The sequence below is a fragment of the Papilio xuthus genome, unplaced genomic scaffold, assembly GCF_000836235.2.
Source record: "Papilio xuthus unplaced genomic scaffold, Pxut_1.1 DF827461.1, whole genome shotgun sequence".
Lineage (NCBI taxonomy): Eukaryota > Metazoa > Arthropoda > Insecta > Lepidoptera > Papilionidae > Papilio > Papilio xuthus.
This window is the reverse complement of record NW_013531188.1, coordinates 755845-769939: the sequence shown is the minus strand read 5'-3', so window position 1 is coordinate 769939 and position 14095 is coordinate 755845. Positions and strand designations below refer to the sequence as shown.

Genomic DNA, 14095 nt, shown 5'->3' with positions numbered 1-14095 from the left:
ACTCATTTGTAAGTGTACTGCAGTATAAAATTGTCGAGAAATTGAAAGCTGTATTTATGCCATTTTTTTCTTTTCGTGTAGGCATAGGAATATGTATGTATGATAGCGATAAGAGAAATTATTATTATTTCATAAATATAAACAGGAATGACTACAATTTAAATAACAGTCCGATTTGCCGTATTACGCAAATATATGCGATTCGCGTATCAAAACAACCGAGTGACGTCACACTGCGATTTACAATACGTAGAAACAACACACTCACGTGGATATGTCGCCCTGGTATCTTTTAAGCAATGTTCATTGCATAACATTCTTTGTTGGGAGCAAGTACATTTTTGTTTTGTGTTATTTTTTTGTTCAATAAAGGTTGAATGGTTGGAGGTTTTAAAAACGGCCTATAAAACACCACCTCTTTTCTTTGGAATCTTTCCCTTGATTTCCAGAGGTTTATGAAAATATTCACTGCGAATATATTGTTCGTTAAAATAGAGTTTATACTAATAGGTTCTTTGTTATATTATTTATTATCTCCACTTTCTTCTTATATTGGTTATTTAAGCAATTTTATTTTAAATATATGGACTAAGAAATTATAAACTTCATAAAAGTTAAGCTTTTGAAGATAAATTTCATACGAGCCATCGTACGGGGATATAGCTCAGTGGTAGAGCATTCGACTGCAGATCGAGAGGTCCCCGGTTCAAACCCGGGTGTCCCCTAATTCTATTTTTGACAATTTTTTTTACATTTTTTAACTTAAGAAGTAATCAGAAGTATTTTCACAATCTTCTTCTATAATTTTATTACATTTGGATTGGTTTCTCGATACCTACAAACCTTTTTTGCAGTTTTTCGTCATAAAAGGTAGATACAAGCATTCTACCAGGATAGCAGGATGCCAGATACCTTATCAGTCAATGCGGGATCAGCACCATGTGCCAACAGCAACTCCACGATGTCTGCCGCGTCGGCCGCGCACGCCGCGTGCAGTGCCGATGACCCAACCTGATAAAGTTTAAACAATAAACAAAGGGCTTGTTTACTCTAATTCGTGTTATACTACAATTTTCGGGTGACTCACATTATTTTGCAAATGGACGTCGGCACCGAATTCGAGTAAATGCTCCACAATTCCCCTGCAGCCTTGTGCGCAAGCCATTTGCAGTGCAGTCACACCGTTCTGTATACAAAACACAAAACTATATCTAGGTATATTTTCTGTATTTAATAAGTAAAAGTAAAAACATAATAAATAAATAGAGTGGTCACACGTTCCAACAAAGTCCAGTTTGTTTTGAAATATACTTTCAAGAACCAGGCGCACATAAATGCAGCATGCAGTTACATTGTCAGTGGCGTCGACGGTGCAGTGTGCGTCGAGTAGCGCGCGCACGAGGTCGGTGTGGCGGTGCGCGGCGGCGACATGTAGCGGCGTGCGGCCCGCGCGATCCCGCGCCTCGCGCGCCGCGCCGCGTGATACCAAGAGCGCAGCAGCCGCACAGTGGTCGCCTTCGCACGCCACGTGGAGCGCCGTGCGACCGTTCTTTTACCAACAAAACATATAACAGTTTAAAAAACTGTAATTAAATGTTTTCACAGAAAACTTAGTATTTAATTTTTTGTAACTGAATAAATCATCTACTTCAGTTCCACTTTTCATATATTGCTTCTGATAAATAATGGATCTTAAAAACTACATTAAAATGCATTTTTATGTAAAAACCAGTACAGAATTCAAATCTGCAAAGACGCTCTGCGTTCTATGCTCACCCGAAAATCGCTTCGTTAGAAAGAAAATTGAAAATGTCAGAAACAAATGCGAAGCTTTTCCATTTAAAATTGAAGTGGCGTCAGATTAAAGTGTAGCGTTTGTTTTGCAGATTCAAGCGAAACATACATTATATTAGATAAACGCTAAGTTATTTTGTTATAATGTAAACTAATCCAGATGTTATTTATAGATATTTAGAAGCACTTTATAATCAAGAGGTTTGAAAGCTTCGTAGTACTGAAAGGTGACCGTATAGTTAAAGTGGATCGATCTGACCACACTCTCTTTGAATTCGATACTCGACTTGAGTATACTACAAAAGTCCACAGAGGTCAAACTTTAGTATGGATTTCTAAACACTTGTATATAAACATAATATCATCCCTCACATCTTACTAATATTATAAATGCGAATGTATAGATGGATGGATGTCCGTTTGAAGGTATCTCCGGAACGCCTCAACGGATTTTCGATGATTTTTGGCACACATACGACTAGAACATAGGCTACTCTATGAGTTTTTTTTTTAATTTCGCGCGGACGGATTCAAGGTCGGCAGCTATTCTTTCTAAAATAGAGACAAATATACGATTTAAAATATGTATTTCGTCGTTGAAATTTCACGGAAATTATATACGTCCAGAGAGTGTATCACGAATATTTGCAATATGCGTTTTCGTAACGTACCATTCCCGACAACTAACCCGTACTGGGCCAGCGTGGTTAACTAAGACCTAGTCGCCCCTAATGTAGAGAAAGAAAGCTCGAATCCCGCGGTGTAGAACTTTATCACCTCGTTTCTATTTCCTTTGTATTCTCTTTCCCGACTTCTAATAATAATATTTATTGTTCATAAAAAATATACTTATTCTATCGATATTTTCTAAAGAAAAGAAAATTCCTGGGAATACACGAACCCTTTTAACATCAAATGAAAGCTTCTTCAATGAACTTGTACAAAGAATTTCCATTTAATTTAATCCAGAAATAAATATTCCTTTCCAGGAAACCTGATTTATTTATCCTTTGAGACTCGGCTTTATAAAAAAATCTGTTGTTACGTAACTAATGGCTGTACTTACAGCTTTATTAATTGACTAGCTACTCGATCTGACTTCGTTTGTCTAGAATAAACAATTAAAAAGTAATATTTGTTAACTATTTAATATTTAATATACCTACTTACAACACATATGTCTATACATTTTGCAGTACAGTAAATTTTCAGGAGAAATATGATTTTGAAAGTGGCTTACATATTTGACAAGTATTTAAGTGAATCAAAGTCTAAGTTACAAAATATCCATCAAATTATGTATCATCATCAGCTCACTATACGTCCCCACCGAAGGATCGAAGCCTACCCTAAGTTACGGGTGACTAGGCCATAGTCAACCACGATAGCCAAGTGCGGGTTGGTTGACTTCACACATATCTTTGAATTTCTTCTCAGTTATGTGCACGTAGCATCACGATGTTTTCCTTCACCGTAAAAACGTCGGATAAATGTACATATGTAAATCAGTAATCGAAAAACACATGGCGGGAATCGAACCCAGGATCTGCAGATTGCAAGTCAAGTGCTTGACCCCTGAGCCACCGACGCTCACGCAATATATATGTATGTACATGTATTTTGTCTAGAAAATAAAATTAAATCATCAAATAAAAATCCCATTCTTGTGACTAAAATTCTGGCTTAAAACATCTCTATTTTGTCAAAGATAATGACAAGGTTGTCGATATATTTTATACAGAAATTTTGCTCACAGAAAACGTGTACACATCTAATTTATTAGGGATTTATTACATGAGCTTGTTGAGAAGCGTCTTGTTACGTTGCCTAATGATGTCTTGTGACAAGATACTATGTTACATGTCTAATGAAAATATACGAGAAAATTACAGACTATTTACTTGGTTTATGGACATTACTAGCTGTCGCCCGCGACTCCGTCCGCGTGGATATATAAAAAAAACTTAATTAGTGTAGCGTATGTGTTCGTTCAGACTATGTTCTATACGAATTCCAAATTTAATCGAGTATAATAAGAGAGAGAATAATTTAAAAAAAAATGAATAAATTGTATCCTATATCCCTCTCCTGGCTCTTAGCTACACCTCCGCAGCAATTTTCAACCATATTGGTAAAGCCGTTCTTGAGTTATAAATAGTGTGACTAACACGACTTTCTTTTATATATGTAGATTAATTACAATCCTTTGGCGCGAATGGCGCGCTTATACATCATCAGTCATACACATTGATGTCGACATCTTAGTAAGGCTAGTATTGCGCCAGTACACCGGCACAGTGTCGGATTTTCTTCCTAACATTATGTAGCATTTTCATTAAAACTAACAACATAAATAGCATAATAATAGTAATCTTAATCCTTAAACGTAGGAATAAACTAAGACAAATTTAACATCGGCTTTATACCAAAGAAGTAGGTTCGAATCCCGGTGATCGACAATTATGAGCTAACTAGGAAAATCTTAAACCTTATTTGGAATGGTTTCAAGAATTGTTACTAAATTAATTATATTAATCTAAAATTTTTACGGTTAGTAGTCCAAGGAACATAAAAGTAAGGGCGCGAGGTAGATCCCCCTTGAGGTGGACAGATCAGGTCCCCCAGCATGTGTACGAATAAAAGCAGTAGTCCGAGAAGAGTGGAGGCGTCTGATTAAACAAGTCACGTCTACGTGATGACCACAACCCATAAGTAAAGACTGTAGCGACTGAGAAGAAAAAACTTTTAAGATAATATCTATAAAATTATTTTATATTTTTACTTTAACAAGATATCTAACTAGATATAATTCAAATGGTTAAATTATACAATATCTCGTAACAAATTGAAATGATTATTATATCATATTTCAAATTAATTATTTATTATACCGCAGCCGGCGAACGATATTGAACGCTAATTATAAAATCATGAATTCCTTTTGTAATATCAAATAGCTTAAAGGTACATAAAGTGACGGTTACAAAGAGATATTACGTCGGCAACAGATGGAATTACAGACATTTTTATGTTCAGAATGAAAATGGAGAAATAAAACCACGAGTTTTCATTTAAACACTAGTATGAAAACATATTCACTTATTTCCTTTACAAAATCAAAGGTGACTAATGATAACGATTATATGAATGAACGGAGTCGCGGGCGAAAGCTACTATAACATTAGTTTCTTATTTTATTATATATCAAGACTATCAGTAAACAATCGAGATTGTGATACGTGTACACTCTACAACACAATATAGGTGTCTTCAGCCGATGATCTAGACTACGTGTACATGAGGCCTTAGGTTTAGAGGGGAAAGGGAGGCTGCTGCCATGAACATGGTCTTGTCCGAAGTAATATTTATATGTTTAGTGCTTCTTTAGGGAGGGGAAAGGGATCCCTAACCCCTCCAGCGACGCTCATGTTACACATACAAGCAAGATGATGACGAAATCATTGTTCCAAATTACTTAAGCAACGTAATTAAAAATATAATAATCCATCTGCAAATAATGTATGTGCAATTCATATTATATGTGAACATTTTGAAGGTTTAAAAAAACATAATTATTCACAACTGGCGCTAAAAAAGGAACCAGTGATCAAAATAATTTCCATCGTACGCCGCTACTGTTACAAATGAAATGATGGATGAGTTTATATATACAAAGGTGATGGATGTATGTTCGTGCGGGTTAATTGAATTTCTATGTCTATTATTATTTGGTATACTCACAATGGAAGTTTTTATTAAGTTACATTTAACGGTTTCTTTTTTTTTTAATTATAAAAGAATAAATTCCACAACTAGTAAAGTGATTCGATCAAATAATATGAATAAAAACATATTGAGGTTATAAAAAACAAAAATCTTCTTTTTTATTAAATGAAAACTTAAATAATTTACCTTCATTAAAATTAACATAAATTTATTTTAATGAGAATATCATGTCACTGATTGTACGTATTTGAATGACATAAAAATGTTCTGTCGATATTAAATGTTATAAAAGCTGTGGCGTGCCTCCACGCATTTATTGTTTTAAATTATTATACTTATGTTATTAGTTATAGTTAGTATTAAATAGTAGAACTTAATTATTTAAATATAGTATTGTATAAATAAAATATATATTGTTTGTATAATAAGTAGATATATTAATAGTAATTTGTACGTTGAGGCGGACAAGCGAACGCGTTTTATATATTCGTAATTTCGCGCGTAGCAACGACGCGACGAGAGAACCGGTCGTCGCTGGCGCATCGAGCCAGTCGGCCGGCCGCCGCTGTCTCAGTCGAAAAAATCTCTCGACACGATCGCATGTCCGTCGCGCGCGCGCATTTCGCTTGCAGCTCGTACCTATGCCATTTCTTTTGTATCGCCTTTCCTTCTTCAATACACCTTCTACTTCTTGCAGTGCTTTCTTTCTTTCCTACCTATCCACTGCTTTAAAGCAATGGAATTTACTTAATATACCTGAGGCGAGGTTCAGTCTTACAATAACAAGGGTCTGATGGAAAAATAATATCCATTTTTCCGCCAGAACAAATTGTTTAAGATAAAAAGATAAAAAAACAACGCTCAAAACCATATTCTCCAGCAAAAATATCATTCCAATAATAAAATAGCCAATATAAGAATAATTATTTCAAATCAGAACTTTTAAACATAAATTGCGCTTATTTCAATGAAAATCCCTATCTTTTACAATCTCAATTGTTTTTTTAAACTGATATTATTAAAGTCTATTCTCATCAAAGTCACATAGTTGACGAAAATCGATTTGAAAAAGACAAAAAGCAATAGAATCTGTCAAAATCGATTGGAATCATCACACGCCTACCGCACCACGCTAACGAATTTCCGACCAAACCCGGTAACAGATTACCTTTCATAATTGCTTTTCATTCGAAATTTAATTTCGTTTCGTATCGGATTTTTAAAAAAAGAACATGCATATATTCAAAAAACAAAATTTGCATGTGTCATATGGCCAGGCGCTCACAAATATATATGAACAAAGTAATTTTAAGCCTATAGCTTTTTAAATAACTATTTATAGTAATATGCAGACCAATGTAAGTCAGAAATAAAGCAATCAATTCTGTCTGTCGCTAATTCTGAATGCTTTAATATAACCTAATTGTATTATACTCGTCTAAATACCTCTTATAGTCATCAGGTGATCACTAAAAGTGACCCTTACTCTAATTTTACTGGACTTAGGACACTAGAATTTTTACGCAGATATTTAATTACAATTTTCATACATAAAATCTAATTCAGTTAGAATTATGGTCATGTTTATTAACCAAAATATTATTGTATTTCTTAAATATCATATTTATTTCTTTGTATGCTTTTTCCGTCCCTTAGAGGATACCCTTTAGGCAAAATTCACATTCAAACAACATAAGTTTAGTTAATTATTGTATGGTTTCTCTTGAGAATAAATTCCTTTTGTTTATTCAATAAACGTTTAGCAAAGATTCTGTTTGCTAATGTTTCCAAACAGTCAACGCAATTGTTGATATTTAAAGGAACAACAAACAAGCGTCTTTAACAAGAATTTAAAAATAAAATTCAAATGGAAATACATTCTTCATGAAAAGAAGTCATGTTGGCTGCATTAACTGAAGTTTACAGATGGCAACAAATTTCCTTTTGAAATCTGTATAACAAGAAGCAATCTTATTAATAAATGCGAAAGTTTAGATGGATGGATGTTTGTTTGAAGATATCTCCGGAACGGCTCAATGGATATTTATTTTGGCACAGATGTAGAACATATTCTCGAAGAACACATAGGCTTTTTAATTAAAATATAAATAAACCTACCACTCGCATATTTATCAATTATTACTTGACAATTGTTAGATATAATAATAAAGTTTGTATCGGAAAACAGAGGTATAATAATTAGGAGTTTGCTGTCTCACTGTCTTGTTAATAGTAAATTGTTTGTTGGCGACCAGTCAGACGGAAACTCGTCCGATGGAGCGTGAAACACGAATGTAGCAAGACACCCTGTTACCAGGCAACTATTGTAATCTTACTATATACTTAATATTATATGTAATGTAAATATATCTGTCCTTGTCCCATGCGGGTCAACACAATTGGTTTTTGTCCTCCAAAGTACTTGTAATATGTGAAATTATTATGGAGATTATGGTATTTACCTAAGATTCAGCTTAACTAATAAACTACTAGCTGTCGTAGCGACTCCGTCCGCGCTGACTACATAAAACATAATAAGTAACTTATGTGTTCTTCCATACTACGTTCTACATGTATGCCAAATTTTATTAAGATCCGCTTAGCCTTATCGGAGATACCTTGAAACAAACATCCATCCATCCAAACATTCGCATTTATAATATTAGCAAGATTAGTACAATAATAAATTCATTAAATTGAATGTGTGTGACTATTAGTGTAGAAGAAAATAGATCTAACTGTACCATATTATATTACCTTATTAACAGCATCAATATCAGCTCCGTTCTCAAGCAGCAGTTCAACTACAGCAGTATGGCCAGCGCGTGCGGCAAGCGCAAGGGGCGCGTCACCCGCCGCGTCTGCACCCTGTACCCGCGCGCCCAACGACAGCGCGTACGCAGCGACGTCTACAGCCCCACGTACACACGCGCACTGCAGTAGGTCGTTGTGTTTCTGTTTAAAATAAACAACAATTAAAAAAATATATTAAAATACAATTGCCTTTACGTTAGTAAATAAGTTATGGCGATTGCGCTACACCTATTGAGAAGGGACGAATGGAGTTACTCTACCCTGGGTAGTTCAGAGGTTCAATACAGGGGACCCAGAGCGTTCGTTCCGATATCCGTATGCACGAGATGATGCCACTGACGTATCTTACTATCTTATCTTACTAATATTATAAATGTGAAAATTGAGATGGATGGATGGATGTTTGTTTGAAGGTATCGCCAGATTGGCTGAACCGATCTCGATGAAATTTGGTGCATATAGAACATAGTCTGGGTGTTCTTCCATAGGCTACTAATTTTTTTTAAATCCGCGCGGACGGTGTTGTTGACGAACGCTAGTATGAAACAAAAAGCCCCGGGAAAGACCACAAGTCTCCATCTCTCCACACAATAAAAAATAATATATGTTCTTTAAGTTTATTTTCACTTATGCGGGAGATGGAAAGATTAATAGTCCCTGGTTTGGACAACTTCTAAAGTGTTTGTGGTTACGAAATGTCGCTTCGCAATCCAATAGCAATCTATACCTATCAGTTATTTGTTGGGATTGCTTGATATATGACCGTTTTATAAATGATCTTGTCAATACAAGAAAGAATATATTGAAACGAATCTTATAAAAATACTTACGTTTACTTTGAAATTCAAAGATCTATCATTGAATAATCTTACTAATATTATAAATGCGAATGTTTCGATGGATGGATGTTTGTTTGGAGTTATCACCAGGACGACTAAACGCATGATATTTGTTTGAATAAACGGATAATGCTTTTACCAATTCACCATTTTAGGGCAAAAAATATGTTTTATTTTATTAAATTTCATATTATTCTTCTTTTAAAAGGTCAAGAACTACATTTTATGACTATAACAAAGAAAACAGTTAAGGGGTCGTTTAGTTCTGGATACTTTACTACATAATGACATTTCATGACACAATAAAATGTCACTTAAACTCAACACAGTCACACCGCTGCGACATAAATATCTGCCGAAATAACAGACGGACTTTATTAATATTGTAACATTGGTAGCGTGTCCCTTCGCTCGTAAAACCAGGGATTGTTTGGTATTGATTCAGTATAAGTTTCCACTATAGTCACACTTGTATCGAAACATATTGTCATCTATTAAATTCTCTTAAAAAAAGGAAGGTTTTTTTTTATTTTACACGAGAATCTTTATTTTTCTTATGTTTCTGTGCACGTGTTTCTTTCTACAGTGGAAACGTGGAGTTCGCATCACATTGTGTGATTACATCCAAAGTACCAGGACAACAGACCTTGTTGGTAGCAGCAAGACAAGCGCCGGCCTGGACCAGAGTCTTCACCGCCTCCAAGTGTCCGTGCCATGCAGCCATTAAAAGTGGACGCATTCCAAACTGTAAAGTCCAAAATAAATTGAATAATTTCTTCTCCCATAGTTTAATACTAGTGATAAATGTTTAAAATATTGATATCACCAAACAGTTTTTGTTAATCTCACCTTGTCAACAGCTTCAATATCACATTTGGCGTCAATAAGTAAATTTATTATCTCCACATTGCCTCTGCTTGCCGCCCAGTGGATGGGCGCTCTGCCGTACTATAGAAAAAAATATAAACGTTAACAATCCTATCTTTGCCTTTGAAATTAAAATTAATTACAGACCTTAAAGTCATTAATTGGGCACTAAGGGTGACCCATAAAGTAGATTTTTACTTATATAAATACTATAACGATACTTTTATGCTAAAGGAAAAAGTCGAAAAAACAAAATCTCATTTCCACTAAACTGTTAGCTGTGCAACACGTGTCTTGTTGCTACTGTAGCTGTCAGAGCCGCGTCAGTGGAAATATCATTTTGCTATACAAATGGCAGTTAAGTGGCACTCACATTATTCCTACAGTTGACATCAGGTTGTCGTCGTAGCGCCTCACGCACTGCTGCCGTCTCGTTCTTGATGACTGCCTCGTGGAGGAGCAGGTCGTTCTGCTGCACGCGGTACCGGCCCTCCATATCAACCTGCACACAAGTATATGTTTTATAAACTTACTGATAGAGCTGAAAATCGTATATAAAGGAACTTTCTAGATCGCCTTTTATTGAAACTATAACGATAAAAAATTAATAGTAAGTACCAGGGTGTCATCAGTATGGGGGTGGTAATAGAATTTCCACAAAAGCGCTCGCTCGATTGCTTTATTGAGTACCAGCAATGCAATAACGCCAAGCCAATATCTAGTTACAGGCTATTACTGTCCATTAGCGCTCCGAGCGAACCTCGATATCTCTATTATAAAGTATTCGATAAGGTACCCTAAACATAAAAACTATACTTACATAAATATTTTTAAGTACCTGGTCTTACTTCGATTTTTAAAATATCTAAAAGAGGGATAAAAAGGTAGTTAAAAACCTTCTTTTTGCCATTTGGAAGAATTTAATGACAAACATTAATTACATAATCGTATATGTTAATGATAAGGCTACCCTTCTTACTAGAAATCTAACCATTATCATAGGATAATTAGGTTAATAAATGGTTTAAATACTAAGTTTAAAATTACAATATTAGGTTTGCGACCAACCAGAGTTATAATAATCCTTTTATGTAAGAAATACTGTAACGACCTCAGACGTAGAGATCATGATTATTTAAAAGCTCCGAGTTTCGTACTTCAGTACTCTACTCGCTGAATAATTGATTTCTCTCCGAAAACATTTCGAGTTTTCCGCTTGATTTTTTGCAAACGTACGAATGTTTTATTCACACATATCTCGTTGAATGTTCGCTGTGAAAATATTCAACGGACGATGTGTGATTTTTGAAGTGTTTTTGTATAGCACAAAATGTAAATATTCCATTAAAATAGTGACTAAACTGAAAGTTATCTGATATACATATAAAATATTATAATTTGCCTCTTTACGAATCCCTTATGCTATTTAATTCAACCCTTATCATAATGAAAACCCGTACAGGGTTTACTTTTTGTCATATTATATATGTATAGAAGTTTAGCTAAAAGCTAACAAGTATGGTATAGAACTTATTGTCCGTGGAGATCCTGGATAAATGTAAAGTAGTACCGTAGTTTAATAGTCTTTTATTTCGTTGTTAACTAACTATCTTATTTCTTACTAATATTATAAATGCGAACGGTTGAATGGATCTCGTTGAAATTCGGCATACGTATAAAACATAGTCTGGAAAAACACACACGCTACGAACTGAGTTTTTTTTAAATCCGTTCCGTTTTAAAGTCGCAGGTGACAGGTAGTTTACAATTAATTACATGAGCATATCAATATCGTTGTTAATTACTATTCGTAGTTGATATCTTGCACTCTATATTATATTTTTTTATTTGTCATGGTGGATTCTTGGTTGCCAGTTATTTTGATAGCGCCCTCTAGTGATCATATTTGACTGACCCGATCCACTGTTACAATTCTCATTTAAAATAACAATTTGTTGAAGATAATAAAACAAATGAATGCTATAAGCATTCTAATTGGTTTAAAAAGTAACATAACTTAGTTAAAAAGGTATTTTTTAAGTAATTCGTCATATAAAATAAGCAAACTAAGTTTATTTTTCAAGGGCCCTACAAGAAAGCTTTCAGAAACGCTCAACGGAACCGACAAGACGTGGGCTCTTGAAGACATGAGCTTCTTTCGCTCCAATACTTGCTACTTATGTGACTGAAATAGCTGTCAGTCTAGCCTTAAAATTTATTAGAATTTTCATAATGTTATGATAGAATATTGTTATGTAAACAAGTCATGAAAATAATTTGAAAGTTGGGATAAAGATTAATTGTAGCCTTAAATTATAAAGCGGAGAATCGTGTTAATGTTTTAAAAAGTTTGCAAAAATACTATAAAGAAGGTAGAGAGCACTAAGTAAATATCAATTACTGAATCACGCACTCTGAGTGCGAGTTTCAGCGGTGAAGTGGATTTAATTAAAACTGAGTAATTTACGCTCGAACAAACCTAATGGACAATGACCTAACAGGCGGCCATTGTGATTCAATATACCTACATACATGAAAGTAACTTAAACATTAAAATTTATTTTATACTAACTATCGCCCGCGACTCCGTACGCGTGGAATTTCTTCCAAGCTACGTTCTATTCTATGCCAAATTTTACCAAGATCCATGCAGCCGCCCTCGAGATACATTCAAACAAACATCAATCCATCCAATCATTCATCCACCCATGTAAACATTCGCATTTATAATATTACTAAGATTTCATTGTTTTTTACCCAAGTCACTGAGAGTTTTTATTTTTAATGCGCGTATTTACATATGTTTTTATGTACATATTTAAAATCTAAAATGTGATCTCCGAAAGTCTCCAGCTGAACCGATTTTGACGAGTTAGTTGTAATTGTTTTTCTTAGTATTTAGGTGTATAAAGTAATTCGAGTTTCTTTTTTTATCGTAAATAAGTATATATTGTTTAAACTTTAGGTTAAATGTAAAACACATTTAAACTACTTCATTCAATTAATTATTAAAAAAAAACTTTTGATAAGAAGTCATGTAAAATTGTAAAAGCAATTTAAGTTACGTTATCTTCGCACTTAAATTATGCATTTTGCAAAACTTAAATATTTTAATATTTAAAATGCGATCTCATTACAGTGTAATGAAAACGTACAATTTTTTCAACATGAAAGCGCACGTGTACTTTGACTCGCTCGTTAACTCGACTAAATTACTCTGTGCCCTCGCTGAAATATATCTTTTACCTTAACGAGATTTATTTTTTTAATTCTGTAAGCAAGTAAAAGTAGGTCATAGAATTTTTTTTAATATCGTAAGGTGGCAAACGAGCAAGCGACCACCTGAAATCGCTGAAATAGCGGTGTGATCGTTGCCCATAGACATACGCAATTGCATATGCGTTGCCTACCTTTAACCGACGGAGAAGAGGACAAACAGAATGAAAATATTATCCCTTGCAATGCATCCACTCATCCGGAAAGACCATTTCCACTTCCAATCCTTTCCTTATAAGAAAAAGGTTGGAAAGGGAAAGAGGACTAAATTAGGCCTCCGGGACGCACACTCATCAGACGAAACGCGGAATTGCTTCCACTTGACGCCTGTCTTCTGTATGGTCGTGAAATTTTACCGGACGAGTGGGGCTAATTCATGCGAAGATGTTAAAGCGGGCTCTATCACTGTTAAAGTTAAAGTTAATTCTTAATTAATATTAAAATTAATGATATACCCAAATAGTTACATTTAAGTACTATGACACTTATCGCTGGATTCTGAGATCAATATTCCGTTATAGAACATATCGTCATCCCTCTCATTATCTTTGACAAAACAGGGATAGCATATTTATACAAGGATTTTGGTATCAGAAACCAATTAGAGAAAGATTACAATTCAAACGTAATTCACTGCAAAAATAAACATTGTATCTCAAATCTACTCCAATTATCTCTGTTTCAATATATCTCTATGTTTTTCAAAGAGAATGAATGGGATGGCGATATTTTTGTATAGGTGTCCCTCAATCGAACAATAGAAAATTACGATAACGTAT

At 34.4% G+C, this 14095-nt stretch overlaps 1 protein-coding gene and 1 non-coding gene across 2 annotated transcripts in view; one reads left to right on the top strand and one right to left on the bottom strand.

The window, feature by feature from the left end:
- The first annotated feature begins 653 nt into the window (after positions 1-653).
- Positions 654-725, top strand: TRNAC-GCA (transfer RNA cysteine (anticodon GCA)). Its single transcript has one exon. It is a non-coding gene; the product is annotated as a tRNA-Cys (tRNA).
- A 160-nt stretch (positions 726-885) lies between these two features.
- LOC106119257 (ankyrin repeat domain-containing protein 29) overlaps positions 886-14095 on the bottom strand; it is a 22422-nt gene continuing 9212 nt past the window's right edge. Inside the window, exons 2-8 of the mRNA XM_013314173.1 lie at positions 10414-10542; positions 10023-10121; positions 9820-9918; positions 8278-8475; positions 1352-1549; positions 1088-1186; positions 886-1011 (exon numbers count right to left, since the gene is read on the bottom strand). Of these exons, the coding sequence (XP_013169627.1) occupies positions 886-1011; positions 1088-1186; positions 1352-1549; positions 8278-8475; positions 9820-9918; positions 10023-10121; positions 10414-10536 (942 nt within the window). The 5' untranslated portion in view covers positions 10537-10542. The remainder of the gene's footprint in view (positions 1012-1087; positions 1187-1351; positions 1550-8277; positions 8476-9819; positions 9919-10022; positions 10122-10413; positions 10543-14095) is intronic.